The following is a 20,543-nucleotide window of genomic DNA, read 5'->3' as shown; positions in this document are numbered from 1 at the left end:
CTTGAAAGACTTTGCTGAATGTGAATGAGCAGAATTCACGGTAAATTAATAAAGGGGTTTTTGTTGGGACAAGGAGTTTGCTTCATTCTCTGGTGAAGGTCAGAGCAGGCCTAGAGGGAGTGACTGGCCCAGAGTTACCCAGGAGACAATTAGTCCAATTCATTACGGTGAAGATCTGTTCCTGACTTCTTGCCAAGTAATGTCTGCTACAGAGTGATGCTTGGAAGATATCAGTCTGACACCTCTCCAAATCTGATAAAGGGTTGTAGTTATGAAATCTCTTGAAAGACTATTGGCCAGGACTTTGCTGTAGTGGAATTCACTTTAAACTAAATAAAACGGGTTTTATCAGGACAAGGAGTCAGCTTCGTGTTTTTGTGAAGCCTAGGTCAGAACAATTCCATTCTGAAGCCACCATTTTGGTCACCTTGGCAAGAGATGGTCACCTTATCCCATTTTGATTTATAGACCATTCTGGAGAGAATTCAAAATGGTGAGCAAACTTTCAGAATGGAAATAGTCTTTAGGAGGATAAAGCACATATTAAAAATTAACCATAATCTAGCCATGAAGACCACCAACAATGACAAGTCTATAGGTTTACAGATTTTCTAAACTTTGAGAGAATGGAGGCCCAGTAAAGCTTTAGAAGAATGGCATTTCTGTCATGGGCTTCGACAGGGAGGAGAACTACAGAAGAGCCTCTCTGGCAGTTCTTCATGATTGAACAGGTTTGTAACATGACAGATGATCCTTTAGTGAAACCCAAACTGCTTAAAAAGTCAATTTTAGAAATTGCGCTGTGGAAACCACTGGCATCCAGCATAGCATTTGCAAGTCAGGCACTTATTTATTTATTTATTTATTTGATTGCCACCCATCTCACCATTAGGCCCTTATATAGGATATCAACAAAGGTATCAATAGGGTAAGTAATAGGTACTTTCCAACAACAGTCAAGACAGAATATAACCAAGGCATGCATAAACCTTGTGGGTTACTTGATTTTTTTTGGAGGGAGATCAATACTTACCTTGGCAATCTGATCAAACTTGCCAAAGAGTTCATTGAGCATCAACACCAGCTCTTTGGGAGAACATTCACTGGCCAGAAGTGTGAAGCCAACAATATCTGCATAGAGGATGCTGTGGGAGGAGAAAGGCAAAGGAAAGAAGATAAATGCTTCAAAGCATTGTCTACAGAGCTGCAAGTGGCTCTTTCATTCCTCTGCTGCGGCTCTCTGTTGCTGGTCAGCTCCACAATTGATGGGGCTTCTGGTTAGGACATGCAGAGGAAAAAAGATGCCGTGCTAAGAGGAGACTCTACGGTGGGGGAACAGGACTTCCGGTTGGCTCCAGAATTCAATGGGGGGATTCCGGTTAGGACCTTTGAGTCTTTAAGGTTGTCGATCCCTGGCCTACAGGGAGGACTAACAACTCCTCCAAATTTACCACCCTTCTCTTCCTTGAACCGCAAAAGTCCCACAAAGCCATCCTGCATGTAGCAGATGCCTTCAAATCAAGTACCTGACGTTCTGGTGCCTCTTGACATAAAGATTGTGGAAGTTGTTGGCACTTTCATGCGGACCCTGGGGCTGGTCTCCATCCCGGAGTCTCTCAATGATCTCAGCCTTCATTTCCAAGGCAATGTAAGCAGGGAGGATGGAGAGGAGCAAATGTTCCTAGGAGTAAGCAGAAGATGTGGAGGAAAAACATCAATGGAATGAGTTGTGGAACCTTCTCATAGATGTAGGACTTATCTCAGGTGGAGACAGCATGAATCCACTCACTGCTAAGCAGGGGTGAGCTTCCAAAATTGCAGCAACAGGTTCTCTGCCCAGTTTCTGGGTGGCCAGGGCCATGGTGGCCGTGGCCTAGTCAACCTCCTGCGCCATAGCGGTGTGTGTGTTCTTTTGCCCTCCCCAAGATTCAGAGGCTTTTCTTGAGCCTCTGGGAGGGTGAAAACCACCTCCCCGGGGCTCCGGAGGCTTTCTGGAGGCCGGAAAGAGGCCCATTTCCAGCCTTTCAGAGCTTCCGGAGGCCTGTTTTTTCCCCTCCCTGAGCTTCCGTGCAGGCCCTCTACTTACCTGCCATCCAAAACAGGCAGCGTGGAGACTCTTGGGAGGGGTCAGCCAGGAGTGGGATTTTTAGGGTCACCAAACTGGGAAGAATCCTAGCTAGAGGATCACCTGAACCTGTGTGAACCCGCAGCAGCCCACCTCTGCTGTTGAGTTCTTTTCACACTACAGTGTGAACATCTTGAACATCTCCAAATCACTGTTTGACAGAGCCTTTCTTCAGATGGAGAAAGGTTCTATCTAACCTGCTTAGCTTTTTCAAGATCCAACAAGAGTAACTACAGCAAATATCTCTCCCTATGTGTCTCTTGCCTTCCACACTCACCTGGTGTCGCTTCTCCGACTCCAGCTTAACTCGAGATTGGATGAGGTTGAAGGTCTCATGGAAGGTCTCACCCAGGGCCACTTCCATCAAATACTTGTGGTAGGCACCCACCAAGTTACCACAGACAAAAATGACTAGATTGGCCAGTTGCTGGAAGTAGACACAAAGACAAAGTGAATTGTGATTGATGGGATGATGGCAGTGCAGGTAGGAAAAAGTCCAAAGAACTGTTCTTCTTCTCTGCTGTTCCAAACAGCAGGTTATAATGGATGGGCTTTAATTGTTGAGAGATCCATTTGGATTACTGTCATAAGGAACTTACTGATGAAGCAATGATTTGTCAAATGGAAACAATGGCTTGGGACAATTTAAGATTCCTCCTGAATTAATCAGGACCCAGGTCAATGATCTCTGTTGGGTTACAATCTTGGAAATGGAGTTGGCTAAGGTTGTGAGAGATTAGAATGTTTTTGCCCTGTGATATCATTGTACTAAAAGTTAGAGCAAACTTCAGTTAGATGCCGTACTGTCAGGCTGGAAGCATTGAAGTGCTTCTGTGGTACCTATTTATCTACTCATGTTAGCATGATTTAGAACTGCTAGGTCAGCAACGGCCGGAGCAAATGACAGCAGTTCACCCCATCACACATGAGCACTTGGGCTTCAAAATTGTCAACCCAGGATCCTAACCATGTGAGTCAGAGATGGGTTGCTACCGGTTTGCACCGGTTTGGGCAAATCGGTAGTACTATTTTGGCCTTGGTCACCCAAACTGGCAACCAAGTTCTGCATGCACAGAACAATTTACACTCAACTGTGCAGGCACGTGCAGTGCACATCTGGCGCATGCGCGAAGCGAATCAGCAGCAATGCCGGCAGCAATCCACCCCTGATGTGAGGGACTGTGCTCCTTTTTAGCTAGGTTTCTCTGAGTTTCCATTCAATTGAAGCACAAAGGTCAACATGAGATTTAGCCTTGGTAAGTCAAAGCAGACAAGGAGGCCAAACGATGATGCTAAAGTAAGATGGTATCTCCATGGACAGAACCCAATAAATTCAAACAGACAATACTGGTATAAATTAGGAAAAAATCTGTTAGAAAAGCATGTCATAGATAACCCATTTTTTTCCAATGGGTAGACTTACCTGCACAGCCAGTTGTGAAGGTGAGCTGTGGCCCATTGAGAGGTAGATACTCAGAACTATGATGTGCGAGAGAGAAGCTACTACACCGGCAACTATGGCGTCTTTCATGCCAACAGGCAACATGGTGTAAACAATGAAGATTATGAAGAGGAAGAAGGAGACCTTGGAGAAAAAACATGACATGCCTGTCAACTTTCCATAGAGAGTCACAGCAGGTAAACATACGAGTAGAATAAATGCAAATTTTCTCAAAGATTCCAGCTGGGAACACAGTAGAGATCTTCCATCTCCCAATACATGAAATTCATTTAACTGATTCTTCCCTGGACAACACTAATTTCCTAAATAATTGGGCAGTTCTTCATCTCTCTCCCTCCCTTTTGATAATCTCAATGTTTCCCTTCTCATTCCTTTCATACAGAGCAGAGGAGAGGAGAGGAGAGCAGTGGTGGAGTTCTTTTTTTTTTTTACTACCGGTCCTGTGGGCGTGACTTGGTGGGCATGGTATGGCCTGGGGGCTGTGGCCTGGTAGGTGTGGCAGGGGAAGGATACTGCAAAATCCCCATTCCCTCCCGATCAGCTGGGACTCCGGAAGCAGAGAATAGATGGGGCGGGGCCAGTCAGAGGTAGTATTTACCTGTTCTCTGAACTATTCAAAATTTCCACTACCGGTTGTCCAAAACTTGTCAGAACCTGAACTGGTCCTTTGGAGGGGAGGGGGGGGGAGGAGAGGAGAGGAGAAGATAGGAGAGTAAAAGGAAAAGGGAAAGGACTATAAACCTCCATCTCCCTCCTAAAAACTAATGAAAACCTGAAATCAAGTAAATAATGTTGGCTTGAGTTATTAAACAGAGGCACTTTTTCTTTTTTACATATAAATCACTGTTCATTAAAACAAATAGAGTTGCATTCTAGAACAGCAAATCCAAAACAAAGCAGCACCAACATCTGGCAGTTTGTGTATTTGCGAGTGGGTGAGTCCGAGCTTTAATTTATTCCATTAAACATTTTCTCAAGAAAACACAAATAGAAAACAGATCAAAAGAATAAAAGCCCAAATCATTATGTAATCAGCCAAAAATATCAACAAGGTGGATAGTTTTCCACTATACCATTTGTTAATTGTGAATGATTGAATATATCACTTTAAATGCCCAAACTTCACAATTTAGCTCTGAAACTAGGAAAAATCTCAAGAAACCTAGCTTATGTAGTATACATCACCAAATAAAATTATTATCCATCATAGACTAAGCAAATAAACTAAGCTTAATAGTGAAGTTTGGGTATTTAAAGTGATATATCACGATCACTAAGCGAAATGTTGCAGGTTGAGGACTTCCTGAATTCACTGAGATGCAAATAGAAAAGGAGAAATCTTATATCATTACGGTATATTGGCTTTGATCCTAAAAAAAAATTGTAAAAAGCTTTTTTTCTATAAATCCTCATTCCCCATTTTTTATATTCATGTGCCAGCCAAGGGTGAGATCCTCCCGGTTTGGCCTGGTTTGGCCAAACTGTTAGGGACAATTGTCTCTTGGTTCTGCAAACCCGTAGTAAAAAAAAAAAGCTTCCAAGGATCGCGTGGCGTAGCTTTGATCCGCGCAATCGTATGAAGCTTTCCTCCTGCTTTTTAAAGTATTTTTTCCCTGCCGGTTCTCACAGCTGAGCTGTGTAACCATCAGAAACTATTTTTTAAATAATTTTTAAAGCATTTCTTAAAAAATGCTTTTAAAAATGGGAGAAAAAGTTGGCCATGTTCACCCAGTCACATGACCCCACCACCACCAAGCCACGCCCACAGAACCAGTGGGGGAGGGGGGAATTAGATTTCACCACTGATACCAGCCGATGAGCTAACCTTGATGCCTCACCTGGTCCCAAGCACACACCACTCCACCGACAAAGATGAATATGTAACCCATTGTGATCAGACAAGTCCAAATGACAGCTGAGAAGAGGCGGGTGCATCTCTGGAAGATGTTTTCCATGCACACAAAGACCAAGATCAGGCTGAAGATGAGCAGAGCGATGAACAACGTAACCAGGAAAGCCAAGTTGGAGGAGAAATCCTGGAGAAGAGAGGAAAAAAAGGCCCGCGGTTAATCTGATTGCAAAGTCACTGGAAAGTAGAACTTTGATCAATGAGAAGCATAGGGTTTGCCAATTGCACAGTAAAACTATGCTTTGTCAAAGCATATGGTTTGCCGATTGCACAGTGGCAGGTAGGACAGCACTCCACAGGGTCAACGTCATTGCCCAGAGGATCATTGGTTGCCCTCTCCCTTCTTTGGAAGAGCTCTATGGCTTCCATTGCCGTAAGAAAGTTCAAAACATTCTTCAAGATCCATCTCATCTTGGGCACCCGTTTTTTTTAACTATTACCATCTGGCAGCCGGTACAGGATAATAAAAACAAGGACAAATAGGCTGAAAAACAGCTATCCCAGAGTAACTATATTGAATTCTACGGCATAGTGCAATATTAACACAATATCAGGGATTTCAATACAATTGTATAGAACCGTGATGGTGAAAGTATGGCACAAGTGGCACATTTTCTTTTTCGGCACTTGAGCAGTCGCTCAGGTCCACCGCGTGTGCGTGCCTCCTGCCGGCCAGCTAATTTTCGGGTCTCTGCCACACATGTGGGAGATGCGCGCACATGCTCAGGGGGGCAAGAAGGTTGCATGTGCATGCACAGGTGGGGGCAGGGGAGCACAAGGGCACCCCCTTTATTGGTTCCAGGAGGTTTCAGGGAGGCCTGCTAGGCCCAAAATGGGTCACAGGGGGGGTCACGTGCATGTACAAAGAGGTGGGGGGTCATTTGCACATGCGTAGGGGGGCACATTGCATTATGGCTGTGGGCACACACGTGCAGAAACAAGGACAAAAAGTTTAGCCATCACTGGTATAGAAAGGATATGTGTTTTTGTTTTATTTTTTTATGTATAATGTACACCGAAGGTGACATTTAATTTCATTTTACGAGTTGCAATGACAATAAAGTAAACTAAACTAAACAGAAGTTCAGAAGCTGATATCTTAAGGTAGTCCTCAACTTACAACAAAAGTTGTAATTCAAAAGTTACAATAGCAATGGGAAAAAGTGGCTTATGACCATTTTTTGGATGCTCGGTAACTGCTTCATAGTTATGACAATTGCAGCATCTTGGGGCCATGTGATCCCTTTTTGTGACCTTCTGACAAGTCAAAATCAATGGGGAAGCGGGATTGACTTAACAACTATGTTTCTAATTTAAGAACTGCAGCGATTCGCTTAGCAAACATGGCAAGGAAAGTCATAAAACTGGGCAAAACTCACTTAACGAGTTTCTCACTTAGCAACATCAATTTCGGGCTTACAATTGTGATTGTACGTTGAGGACTACCTGTGCAGCCAAAGAGCTTAAAATAAAAAAGGCAGAGAAGATTCTCACCAGGGACTACAAAGAGCATATGTGCATTATAACAATCCAGGAACTAATGGTCCGATGGAGATAGGTGTTTTTTGTTGTTGTTATTTTTTAGTTCAACAGAATGTTATTTTGCAGAGCAAAGAAGTTTGGATGGTGGCTCTTTAAATGTCCAGATGACATCCCGGCAACCAATAACTGACCACCTTTCTTCAGGACTCCAATCAGAACCATCAATCATCAGAGGGTTTTACCCCAGCAAACTTTTATAAAACTTGAAGGCCAAATCTCTCCAACAGATGGTTTTAGGACAAAGAAATTCATTCGATTAAATAGATAGGTAGATAGATAGATAGATAGATAGATAGATAGATAGATAGATAGATAGATAGATAGATAGATAGATAGATAATAAATAAATACATACATACATACATAAAACAAACAAACAAACAAACAAACATATAAATGTGATTACACACACACACACACACACACACACATTTTCTTGGATGGGCAGTTTTTTTCACAGACATCCCAATTGTTGGTCTCTAGTCTTTTCTCCCATTTGTGTCACTTGGCTAGGGGAAGGAGGTGGGGAAGATGGGAATACTGCCTTGGACCTATGTAAAGTAAAGGTAAAGGTTCTCCTCACACATATGTGCTAGTCGTTCCCAACTCTAGGGGGCAGTACTCATCTCAGTTTCAAAGCCGAAGAGAGCCAGCACTGTCTGAAGATGTCTGCGTGGTCATGTGGCCGGCATGACTAAATGCCAAAAGAGCACGGAACACTGTTACCTTCTCACATAAGGTGGCCCCTATTTTTTCTACTTGCATTTTTACATGCTTTCAAACTGCTAGGTTGGCAGAAGCTGGAACAAGTAACGGGAGCTCACTCCGATACGCAGCACTAGGGATTCAAACCACCGAAATGCCGACCTTTCTGATCGACTTATTCCTATTTATTCATTCATTATTCATTTATTTTCCAGAGCACAATTGCCTGGAAAAACTTGCAGCCGTTTCCTAGGCAGGGAAAGATTTTTTTTTTTTGGCCATTACTTGCTTCCTGCTCATTTCAATGGAGATTCCCAGGGAACCAAGTGAAATGTAGACTGTCTATGTGATTGCGCCTCCAGAAGGGTCTTCCTTTGGTTTGTTCTGCTCCTAAAAGCTCACAACCCCTCTTTCCAAAGACAACCAGACCAGTGGTGGGATTCAAACATTTTTACTACCGGTTCTGTGGGCATGACTTGGTGGGCGTGGCAGGGGAAGGATACTGTAAAATCTCCATTCCCTCCCCACTGCTGGGGAAGGTTATTGCAAAATCCCCATTTCCTCCCGATCAGCTGGGACTCGGAAAGCAGAGAATAGATGGGGGCAGGGCCAGTCAGAGGTAGTATTTACCTGTTCTCTGAACTACTCAAAATTTCTACTACCAGTTTTCCAGAACTGGTCAGAACCTGCTGAATACCACCTCTGAACCAGACCCTCCTCTCCTCTCTTCATTGGAAACTTACCTTGTCGCTGGAAAAGGTGGTAGCGATGAGAGCCACACAGATGCTCAGCACGATAACCAAGAGAAGAAGAATCAGAGGGTACTGTTGGCTCAAGCAATAATAGGTTTGATAGAAGAGGTCTTCTCGGGGCGTGTCGCTGGCTGCCCGTGGACGACGCTGGCAGGGCATGGCTCCCTGGCTCCTGTGAAGGTCCACTTTGGAGAAGATCTCACTTATTTCTCAACCCCAGGAGTCAACAGCGTGAACAAGGATCTTCTTCTTGGCCCACCAGGTATGAACAATTCCTACACCCATTCCAAGCCATGTTGTCCATTAACTAGGAAACAGGAATTCTTTAAGGAAGGAGAAAAGTCACAACGGAGCAGAAGGGAGGAGGACTTCAACCAGATGATAACAAAGTAGTCAAGACGCCAGTTATTTCTCAGCAGTTTTCAGCAAAATCTCATGTGAAAAAACACGTGGGTAGCTTCCGTGCTGGAAAATATAAAACAGAAAGAACTAGATAAGGAAACAGTAGAAGGAGGGGCTGTGATTAAAGATTAATTGTGGCTGCCTTTGAAGCTTCACCTAACCCCCTGATAGACTTTGTTTGAAAGGAGAACAAAAATGATTTATGATTCTGAGGATTAGACAGCATTGATTGTAGAAAGAAGGTTATGTTGTAATCATAGAGTAAGTGGTAAATTAATACAAGTAGTCCTCAACTTACTGTATGACCATAACAGAGCCCAACATTTCTGCTGCTAAGTGAGATATTTGTTAAGTGAGTTTTGCTCCATTTTACAACCTTTCTTGCCACCATTCTAAAGTGAATTGCTGCAGTTGTTAATTAGTAACACAGTTGTTACGTGGTTCCCCCACTGATTTTGCTTGTCGGAAGGCCGCAAAAAGTTATCACGTGACCCTCAAATACTGTGGCCGTCAAAAATGTGAGTCAATTGCCAAGCATCTGAATTTTGATCACAAGCTGTAATCATTGCAAATATGAAAATGGTCATAAGTTACTTTTTTCAGTGTTGTTCAGAGGTGGGTTGCTACCAATTCGCACCTATTCAGTAGAACCGGTTCGTCAAATCTACCGAACTGGTTAGAAGAGGTTACACAAGTGGACCCAGAAAGCAGGCCACACCGATAGAAGAGGTTCCAAATTTTTTGAAACCCACCATTGACACACACACACAGAGAGAGAGACAGACAGACAGACAGACAGACTGAGAGAGAGAGAGAGAGAGAGAGAGAGAAAGAGAAAGAAAGGAAGGAAGAAAGAAATAAAAAAATAAAAAAGAAAGAAGAGTGAGAGAGAGATGAAAGAAAAAAAGAAAAAAGGGGCAGAGAGACAAAAGGAAGGGGAGGGAGGGAGGGAGAGAGAGAGGGAGAGGGAGAGAGAGAGAGAGAGAGAGAGAGAGAGAGAGAGAGAGAGAGAGAGAGAGAGAGAGAGAACACATGCCCGACAAGCCACTCCCACCAGGTCATATGGCCAGCAAGCCATTCCCACAAAGGAGGTCACACCCACAGAGTAGTTTCCAAAAATTTTTGAAACCCACCACTGGTGGTGTTGTAATTGATTTAAACGGTCACCAAGTAAACTGTTATAAGTTGAGGACTGCTGTAAAGAAGATCAGATCGTCTTTATAAATCTTTTGTTCTATTTTTTTCTTTTCTATTCTATTTTTCTTTCCCCATTTTTTTGCATTTTTGCCTTTCTCTGTAACATCTTTCTTTTATTTTTCTTTTGTTTGTTTTTAATTGTTTTTTTTTAATCTTTAATTAAAAAGTTATATATATATTTTAAAAAGAAGTTCTTTCCTTGCCTAAAAGTTGCTCTAAACAGATTTATTTCCTAGAACTTGAATGAATCTTACAATTTATATCTAACGGTAGGTGCTCATTCATTAAGTGGTCCAAAAAGTTTGCATTGTAGGCGTTTAGCTTATTTTTTGCTATTTTAAGCAGCACAATCTGTACTCCTGAAATTTTCTTTCCTTTTTACCTTTGTTGCTTACTATTGCTACCACCCCAAAGCCTTTCGGCCAATTCAAGACCAAGCTTCACACAGCTGAATGTAATACAAGGAAGTTTAGGCTGGATTTACATATTGCTTAAGTGTGGTTTATTGAACAAACCATAAGGGCCCCAGTCATACCACACCTGGACATCAGGAAGTGATATTTCATGGGAGATGTATCAGATGCTCCAATAACTTTATCTCCCTTTCTATATATCTTTCTCATTCTCTTTATTTTATTCTGTAATTCTCTCTCTCATTCTCACTCTTATTCTTTCTCTCTCTGTCTCTCATTCTCTCTTCATTCTGTCTCTCATTCTTTCTCTCTCTCACTCTCTTTTTTCTCTCTCTCATTCTCTCTCTCTCTCATTCTCTTATTCTTTCTATTCTCTCTTGTCTCTTTCATTCTCTCTTTTATTCTGTCATTCTCTTATTCTTTCTCCCTCTGTGTCTCTCATTCTCTCTTCATCCTGTCTTATTCTTTCTCCCTCATTCTGTCTCTCTCGTTCCGTCATTCTCTCTCTCATTCTCTCTTTTTCTTTCTTTATTCTCTCTTTCATTCTCTCTCTCATTCTCTCTTCATCCTGTCTTATTCTTTCTCTCTCATTCTCTCTCTCTCTCTCATTCTCTCTCCCTCATTCTCTCTCTCATTCTTATTCTTTCTTTCTCTATTCTCTCTTTCATTCTCTTCATCCTGTCTTATTATTTCTCCCTCATTCTGTCTCTCCCATTCCATCATTCTCTCTCTCATTCTCTCTTATTCTTTCTTTCTCTATTCTCTCTTTCATTCTCTCTCTCATTCTCTCTTCATCCTGTCTTATTCTCTCTCATTTTCTCTCTCTCTCATTCCCTCATTCTCTCATTCTCTCTTCATCCTGTCTCTTATTGTTTCTCTCTCATTCTGTCTCTCTCTCATTCTCTCTCCCTCATTCTCTCTCTCTCAATCTGTTATTCTCTCTCATTCTCTCTTATTCTTTCCTTCTCTATTCTCTCATTCTGTCTTTCATTCTCTCATTCATTCTTCATTCTCATTCTGTCTATCTTCATTCTGTCATTCTCTCTCTCTCATTATTTTTATCATTCTATCATTGTTTTTCTCTCTCTCTTATTCTTGCTCTCATTTTGCCTCTCATTCTCTATCAAACTACACTACAACACCTCAAGATGAAGAAAACCTCATGATAGAACTTCTTTCATTTTTAGAATTAAGGGTGTAAAATATCAGTGAATTAATCTCTAAAACAGCACGAATGAAAAAAAAAATGACTAAGAGATCACCCTGTTCTCACACCAGTCTGCTCAGACTGGAATGGACAGAAAGTTGACTTTGTTTAAACCAGGCACACAAATTGTTGGGAGACAACCAAAGAAAGGAGAAAATCCTACAGAGAAGATGGCCAGAGACCTCCAGAGAAGATGATCAGGGGACTCAAAAAGGCAGAGAGAGCCCAGAACTGAAAGGACAAAACAATATCAAGCAAATAATGGATGGATATGTGAAATAAATAAATACACCGCAAAGTAGGAATCTTACATGTTTCTTCCTTCTCTACCTCTCAAATTATGGAATCAAGAATTTCTAGTCCTACCTTCTTCTGGGAAGTTCCGACACAGAAAACCTTTAAAGACTTCTTACAGCCCAGTGAGGTAGATTGTCTAAAGGTAAAGGTAAATGTTCCCCTTGCACATGTGTGCTAGTCGTTCCTGACTCTAGGGGGCAGTGCTCATCTCCATTTCAAAGCCAAAGAACCAGCGCTGTGCGAAGACATTTCCATGGTCATATGGCTGGCATGACTAAATGCTGAAGGTGCATGGAACGCTGTTACCTTCCCACCAAAGGTGGGCCCTATTTTTCTACTTGCATTTTTACGTGCTTTCGAACTGCTAGTTTGGCAGAAGGTGGAACAAATAACAGGAGCTCACTCGGTTATGTGGCACTCGGGATTTGAACCGCCAAACTGCCGACCTTCCTGATCAACAAGCTCAGCGCCTTAGCCACTGAGCCACTACGTCCCTTTGTGTAGGGTCGTCTAGGAATCTTTATATCTGAAGGCAGACCTGAATTCAAACATCCCCACATTTAGTGGACTGACAAAAGGTAATGCTCTTTTGTTCCTCTCATTCCCTTAAAGATCGAAGCTCTTTGCTAAGTCAAGCCAAACTCAGCCAAACCCAAGTCTTTGTCACTCTGGTAAGCAAATATTTATCACAAAATCCTGGCTCAGTTCCCTTTCTCTTAAATACAGACATCAGCATCAGTCCTGTGCCCCGACTTGCCTTATTGGGGATAGTGTATGTCCTTCCCGTTGGCTTCCCTGGTCGCTCATCACCAGAATGAAAGAGGCAAAGTCTTCGCCTCCCTTCCTTGCCCCAACGAAGGTCTTCCGAGCTCAAACTTATTTCTGAGCACTTTACCTGATCTCACGATATGCTCACATCTGCCTTCCTGCCGGAATCCTTCTTTGAGTCAGCATGGGATTCTTTCTCTTTCTGCCCTCGCAGGAACTCTGCCTTCCCCAAAGCCCAGCCCAGAGTCTGAATCTGAGATGCAAAAGTGCCTGCCAAGGTTAACCTCTTCCTCTCCAACCACAACTGGCATGGGAGAAAGGGAGAGGCTCCAGCACGAATATTTCAGCACAAGTTTCTACTTATCCATGGGAGGGATGGAGGGAGGGGGAGGGAGGGAGGGAGGGAGGGAAGGAAGGAAGGAAGGAAGGAAGGAAGGAAGGAAGGAAGGAAGGAAGGAAGGAAGGAAATCATTTTGAGCAAAAAGTTCATCTCCAAGGTCTATTACTCATTATTTTCACACCTTTAAATTAAGAGGGAGGGAGAGAGGAGGTAAAAAGGAAGGAAGGAAGGAAGGAAGGAAGGAAGGAAGGAAGGAAGGAAGGAAGGAAGGAAGGAAATCATTTTGAGCAAAAAGTTCATCTCCAAGGTCTATTACTCATTATTTTCACACCTTTAAATTAAGAGGGAGGGAGAGAGGAGGTAAAAAGGAAGGAAGGAAGGAAGGAAGGAAGGAAGGAAGGAAGGAAGGAAGGAAATCATTTTGAGCAAAAAGTTCATATCCAAGGTCTATTACCCATTATTTCCTCATCTTTAAATTAAGAGAGGTGGGGGAGGAAGAAAGGAAGGAATCATAGAATCACAGAGCTGGAAAGGACCTTGGAAGTCATCTAGTCCAACCCTGTGCTCAGGCAGGAGACCCTTACAGAACCATAGAATCACAGAGTTGGAGGGGGCCGTTGGAGGTCCAGCGATGAAGCACCCACAACATCTGATGGCAAGCTGTTTGACTGGTTAATTGTTCTCACCAAGGAGAGAAGCAACCCTGGAACCAAGGTGAAACTCCCCCTTCCCATGTGCAGAGGGCAAAGTGTAATCCCTCCAGGAAGACCAAAATTTTGAATTGTGGGGAAGGGAGATGGAATTGAGGAGGATAATGGGTGGGTAGGGGATGTCAGAAGAAGGGATTGCTTTCCTGCTCATGATTCCTGGTCTCACTTTATTTGACTGCAAGGACAGAATTCAACAGCCTTCAGAAAAGGAACAGACCCCCCTCCCCAAATTACCTGCAACTTCCCCCCCAACAACAACACAGGTGCTTCTGTGCGACATTTTTTTGCTAAGTCACCTGCTTTTCTCCTCCACCGCCGCCCCTCCCCTGCCCCAACCTTCCTTTTCTAACAAGCAAGACGGGATGCAAAAAAATCATATCCAAGTCTATTGCCCATTATTTCCCCATGATTAAATTAAGGGGGAGGGGGGAGGGCTAGAAGGGAGGGAGGGAGGTAAGGGAGGGAGGAGGGATAGGAAGGGAAGGGAAGGAATCTACTATTCCCAAGAACACATTGAGTGAAGGTGTGTGGGTGTGAGATGAGCAGAAAGATTTAAAAGACTGCTTTGGCAAATGTAATTGTGTTGCTAGTTAAGCACACAAATTATGCTTTTTATCACAGTCAATTTCCTTCGGGGCTGTAACACCCCACAGCCCTGCAAAGTAAGAGAAAGGTTTGTGAAAATTCTAATTAGTAAGGTCTCTTCTGACCTACTCCACCATCTGATTTGTAAGACCCCTCATGGTGAACATATAACACCTAACTTATCTTCCCTTTCTCATATGTTCTTATTTCTACACACTGGTACAAAGGCTGTCACCCCCCCCCCTCCCAACTGTATTTTATTTAGTCCGTTCTGTACAATATTTAAGACTGGAAAGCCAAGAGTTTCCTTCCCCTTCTGTCCAAAAAGACATGTCTTTCCACTGCGTAAGTGTCTTTGACAATTTATTAAATGGACAAAAAAGAACACTTACTAATTGATAGAAGAAGCAAAAAAAATGGCCTAAAGGAATATTTTGCTGTTTTTTCACATAAATGTCTCTGTATGCACTTTAAAGGAATATACAGAAATAAGCCAATTAAAGGTCTCTTTCCATAAACATGTCCTGACAGTTTCTCCAATATTTTCTAGTCTCTTGTAGTTGCTTTCATTTTATCTCGCACCCAGGAACAAGGCAGATTGAAGTTATCCTTGGCCATAACAGATTTTAAGTAGTGTTTCAAAGCAGCTTCCTGCAAATCCCTGCCCTTCCTTCAGTTCAGGGTGATGGCCCTCAGGACATGATAAGATTAACCCTTTACCCATCTCACCACATGGCACCTGGGAAGATTATATCATCCAGCGAGACTCAACCAACCTTGAGTCAGGACTCAGGAAAGCCTTCAAAGTTGTCCCTGAATGTCCCCATGGGAGTCTGACAACCAATCAGAATAGAGGCTCAAATTCAAAACCCAACAGAGAGTATAAATATCTCTCTCTCTCTCTCTCTCTCTCTCTCTCTCTCTCTCTCTCTCATTCTGTCATTTCCCCTCTCTCATTTTCTCATTCTCGCTCTCTCATTCTGTCATTCTCACTCTCTCTTTCTGTCATTCCCTCTCTCATTCTGTCATTCCTTCTTTCATTTTGTCATTCTCTCTCTGTCATTCCTTCTCTCATTTTGTCATTCTCTCTCTCCTTCTGTCATTCCCGCTCTCTCATTTTGTCTCTCTCTCTTTCTGTCATTCCTTCTCTCATTTTGTCATTCCCTCTCTCTCTCTCTCCTTCTGTCATTCCCCCTCTCTCATTTTGTCATTCTCTCTCTCTCTCTCCTTCTGTCATTCCCTTTCTCTCATTTTGTCATTCTCTCTCTCTCCCTTTCTGTCATTCCGTCTCATTTTGTCATTCTCTTTTTTTCTCATTCTGTCATTCCCTCTCTCATTTTGTCATTCTCTCTCTCTCCCTTTCTGTCATTCCGTCTCATTTTGTCATTCTCTTTTTTTCTCATTCTGTCATTCCCTCTCTCTGCTTCTGTCATTCCCTCTCTCTCATTTTGTCTCTCTCTCTTTCTCTTTCTGTCATTCCTTCTCTCATTTTGTCATTCCCTCTCTCTCCCTTTCTGTCATTCCATCTCATTTTGTCATTCTCTTTTTTCTCATTCTGTCATTCCCTCTTTCATTTTGTCATTCTCTCTCTGCTTCTGTCATTCCCTCTCTCTGCTTCTGTCATTCCCTCTCTCTCATTTTGTCATTCTCTCTCTCCTTCTGTCATTCCCGCTCTCTCATTTTCTCTCTCTCTCTCTCTCTATCATTCCTTCTCTCATTTTGTCATTCCCACTCTCTCTCCTTCTGTCATTCCCTCTCTCTCATTTTGTCATTCTCTCTCTCCTTCTGTCATTTCCGCTCTCTCATTCTCTCTCTCTCTCTCTCTCTCTCTCTGTCATTCCTTCTCTCATTTTGTCATTCCCTCTCTCTCTCCTTCTGTCATTTCCTTTCTCTCATTTTGTCATTCTCTCTCTCTCCCTTTCTGTCATTCCGTCTCATTTTGTCATTCTCTCTCTCATTCTGTCATTCTCTTTTTTTCTCATTTTGTCATTCCCTCTCCCATTTTGTCATTCTCTCTCTCATTCTGTCATTCCCTCTCTCTCATTTTGTCATATTCTCTCTCTCATTTTGTCATTCTCTCTCTGTCTCTCTCTTTCTCGCATTCCCTCGCTCTCATTTTGTCATTCTCTCTTTCACACACACTCTCATTCTGTCATTCCCTCTCTCATCCCTCACCCTCCTCCTCCCCCTGACCTCAGACCATGTGGTCCTTCCCACCATCAATAAACCAAGCAACTTTCATAAATCCAATGTCTTTTTCCCCAGTTGGAAGTGAACCCAGATGGACATTTCTTCCAACAATTGTGTGGTAGATTCTGGGGAGCACCAGACCTGCAAAGTAGGCCTTATCAGGAAACAGACTTCACAAGAAATACTGGAACTTACTGAAATAAATTGTTGACAGAAACTTAGTCTTACATCAAAGGCAGAATTGCTCTGAATTTCTTTCTGGTTTCTTTCCCCCACCCCTTAGACTTAATTCATCTTTTGCTAATTCCCATATTTCTTCTCCAAGTTCGTCTCTGGGGAATCTTCCTATGAAAAGGGAGTTAGCGATCCAAAGTCACCCAATGAACTTCTGCAGCTAATAAATGTGTTTCTTCCAAAGACTTGCATTTAAAACTTCCTCAGAATATTCCCATGACAATGTCATTTTTAATATGTAGAATAGAATAGAATTAGAATAGAATTTTATTATTTGTATGCCGCCCTTCTCCGGGAGGACTCAGGGCGGCGAACAATTCAAACGGGGGAAAAGGGGAACATAAAAATGAAATACAAATAATAAAAATAGGCAACAGTCGCACAACCATACATGTCGAGAGGGGAGGGAACTCATCACCCCCAGGCCTGCCGGCAAAGCCAGGTTTTGACAGCTTTTCGGAAGGCCTAGAGAGAGGTGAGGGTCCAAATCCCTGCGGGGAGTTCATTCCAGAGGGCCGGAGCTGCCACAGAGAAGGCCCTCCCCCGGGTAATAGCCAGATGGCATTGGCTGGTAGATGGCACCCGGAGGAGGCCAACCCTGTGAGATCTAATGGGTCTGTGGGAGGTAATTGGCAGCAGATGGTCTCTCAAGTACCCAGATCCAATACCATGAAGGGCTTTATAAGTTACGACCAGCACCTTGAAGCGTATCCGGAGACTGATCGGTAACCAGCGCAGCTCGCGGAGGATAGGTGTAACGTGGATGTCCCGAGGTGCACCCACAATCGCTCGCAGGGCTGCATTCTGGACGAGTTGAAGTCTCCGAATACTCTTCAAGGGCTGCCCCATGTAGAGCACATTGCAGTAGTCCAGTCTTGAGGTCACGAGGGCGTGAGTGACTGTTGCGAGCACCTCCCAGTCCAGGTAGGGACGCAACTGGTGCACCAGGTGAACCTGGGCAAATGCCCCCCCTGGTCACAGCCGACAAATGGTGTTCTAAAGTCAGCTGTGGATCCAGGAGGACCCCCATGTTGCGAACCCTGTCTGAGGGGCGTAGATTTTCACCCCCCAGCCTGAGTGATGGAATATTGACCAAATTTTTGGGAGGGAAACACAACAGCCACTCGGTCTTGTCTGGATTGAGTACAAGCTTGTTAACCCCCATCCAGACCCTAACAGCCTCCAGGCACTGGCACATCATGTCAACTGCTTCATTGAGTTGGCACGGGGCAGACAGATACAGCTGTGTATCGTCCACATATTGATGGTGTTTTATCCCGTGCCGTCGAATGATCTCACCCAGTGGCTTCATGTAGATATTAAATAGCAGGGGGGACAGGACCGAACCCTGAGGAACCCCATATTTCAGGGGCCTAGGGGTCGACCTCTCCTCCCCAACTAACACCAACTGCGACCTGTCCGAGAGGTAGGAGGAGAACCACCGAAAAACGGTGCCTCCCACCCCCACCTCTCGCAACCATCACAGAAGGATACCATGGTCGATGGTATCGAAGGCCGCTGAGAGGTCAAGGAGCACTAGGATGGAGGAATGACCTCCATCCCTGGCTCTCCAGAGATCATCGGTCAGTGCGACCAAAGCGGTTTCCATGCTGTAGCCAGGCCTGAAACCTGACTGAAAGGAGTCTAGATAATCTGCTTCATCCAAGGACCGCCGGAGTTGCAAGGCCATCACTTTCTCAACAACCTTCCCAATGAAGGGGAGGTTGGAGACTGGATGGTAGTTGTTCAAACTGGCTGGGTCCAGTGATGGCTTCTTCAGGAGGAGTCTCACCACCGCTACCTTCAATGCCGGTGGGAAGAAACCCTCCCGAAGAGAGGCATTCACCACTGCCTGGATCCAGCCCCGCGTCACCACTCTGCTGTTCGCGACCAGCCAGGAGGGGCACGGGTCCAGTATGTGATTGGTGAAAACTGCTTTCACCGTTGTATCTCCTCCTTCTGGTTCTCCTTTTCCTCATATGCTTTCTCCTTCTCCTTGCAACACCTTCTCTTCCTCCTTGTATAACTTCTTCTCTTTCTCCCCCTAATAAACCTTCTCCTTTTCCTAGTATACCTTCTCCTTCTTTTTCTTCTCCCCTTTCTCCTTCTCCTTGTCCTCTTAAACATTCTCCATTTCCTTCTTCTTCTCCTTGCACACATTCTCTTTCTCCTACATACCTTCTCCTTCTTCTCCTCTTCCTAATAAACCTTCTTCTTCTTGTTATATACCTTCTCCTTGTGTACTTCTCCTACTTGTACCCTTTTGTCTTCTTCTCATAAACCTTGTCCTTTTTTTTCTTCTTCTTCTCTTTGTGCTCATAAACCTTCTCCATTTCCTTCTCCTTGAACACTCCTCTTTCTTTTTCTCTTTCTCCTTGTGTACCTGTTCCTTGTTCATCATCTCTTTCTTTCTCCTTCCCCTTCTCCTTGTATAGCTCCTCCTCCTGTTCCTCCTTCCCCTTCTCTGTACAGAACAGAATGCTCTTGACTTCTGGAATCTCTCTCTCTCTCTCATTCTGTCATTCCCTCTCTCTCATGTTGTCATTCTCTCTCATTCTGTCATTCCCTCTCTCTCATTTTGTCATTCCCTCTCTCATTCTGTCATTCCCTCTCTCTCATTTTGTCATTCTCTCTCATTCTGTCATTCCCTCTCTCTCTCATTTTGTCATTCTCTCTCTCTCATTCTGTCATTCCCTCTCTCATTTTGTCATTCTCTCTCTCTCTCATTCTGTCATTCTCTCTCTCTCTCTCTCATTCTGTCATTCCCTCTCTTTTTGTCATTCTCTCTCACACATTGTCATTCTCTCTCTCTCTTCTCTCTCTCTCTCTCTCCTCCCCCCCTCTCTCTTATTTTTTCCCCTTAGCTAAATCTACTTCGTAGGTTCTTGTGGGGGAAAATGGACACCTTATCGCATATCTCACTTTGAGCTGCTGAAAGAATGGCAGGATATAAATTTAATAAATAAACAAGTTTAAACATGGAAGTATTATAATTTTTAGGAAAACATCATTCCGATTTAAAGTCCATTTGTTCAACGCAACTTCTATCACTTCTATCTGTTTTCTTTTTTTTCTAGGGCTGTATAGGATGAGATAAGTGCACACAGGCAAGAAGAGAGTTGGGTGTTTATTTTTCTAAACAAGATCGTTGCCAGGGGAATCTGTAGCCAGTAGCAGCAATGCCAAAATGATGACATGCCTGTGGTGATGTCAGCCCTCAAGTGCCATGATGACACAAATCAGAGTGTTTGGGTGAGGATGACATTTTTCTTAACATGTTATTGGTGAAAACTGCTTTAACAAAGATAATTAGAGGGCTAGAGGCTAAAATATATGAAGAAAGGTTGCAGAAACTGGGTATGTCTAGTTTAATGAAAAGAAGGGCTAGAGGATGACATGATAGCAATATTCCAATATCTCAGGTAAAGATAAAGGTTCCCTTCACACATATGCGCTAGTCCTTTCCAACTCTAGTGGGCAGTGCTCATTTCAGTTTCTAAGCCGAAAAACCTGTGCTGTCTGAAGAAGTCTCCATGGTCATGTGGCTGGCATGACTAAACTCCGAAGGTGCATGGAACTCTGTTACCTTCCCACCAAAGGTGGCTCCTATTTTTCTACTTGCATTTTTACATGCTTTCGAACTGCTAGGTTTGCAGAAGCTTCGACAAGTAACGGAAGCTCACTCCATTATGCAGCGCTAGGGAT

The 20,543-nt window shown here is 43.4% G+C and overlaps 1 protein-coding gene across 1 annotated transcript in view; it reads right to left on the bottom strand.

Moving 5' to 3' along the window:
- ADCY4 (adenylate cyclase 4) overlaps nt 1-20,543 on the bottom strand; it is an 83,705-nt gene that overhangs the window by 61,316 nt on the left and 1,846 nt on the right. The window contains exons 2-7 of the mRNA XM_087714155.1: nt 8,487-8,960; nt 5,426-5,623; nt 3,549-3,710; nt 2,403-2,552; nt 1,527-1,681; nt 1,034-1,145 (exon numbers count right to left, since the gene is read on the bottom strand). Coding sequence (XP_087570281.1) covers nt 1,034-1,145; nt 1,527-1,681; nt 2,403-2,552; nt 3,549-3,710; nt 5,426-5,623; nt 8,487-8,654 — 945 coding nt within the window. The 5' untranslated portion in view covers nt 8,655-8,960. The remainder of the gene's footprint in view (nt 1-1,033; nt 1,146-1,526; nt 1,682-2,402; nt 2,553-3,548; nt 3,711-5,425; nt 5,624-8,486; nt 8,961-20,543) is intronic.

This window comes from Thamnophis sirtalis, unplaced genomic scaffold, assembly GCF_051295495.1.
Source record: "Thamnophis sirtalis isolate CommonGarterSnake01/CBP01778 unplaced genomic scaffold, rThaSir2_p1.2 scaffold_4, whole genome shotgun sequence".
In the NCBI taxonomy this organism is placed as follows: Eukaryota; Metazoa; Chordata; class Lepidosauria; order Squamata; family Natricidae; genus Thamnophis; species Thamnophis sirtalis.
The sequence above is the reverse complement of the archived record's forward strand: the minus strand, read 5'-3'. Positions and strand labels throughout refer to the sequence as shown.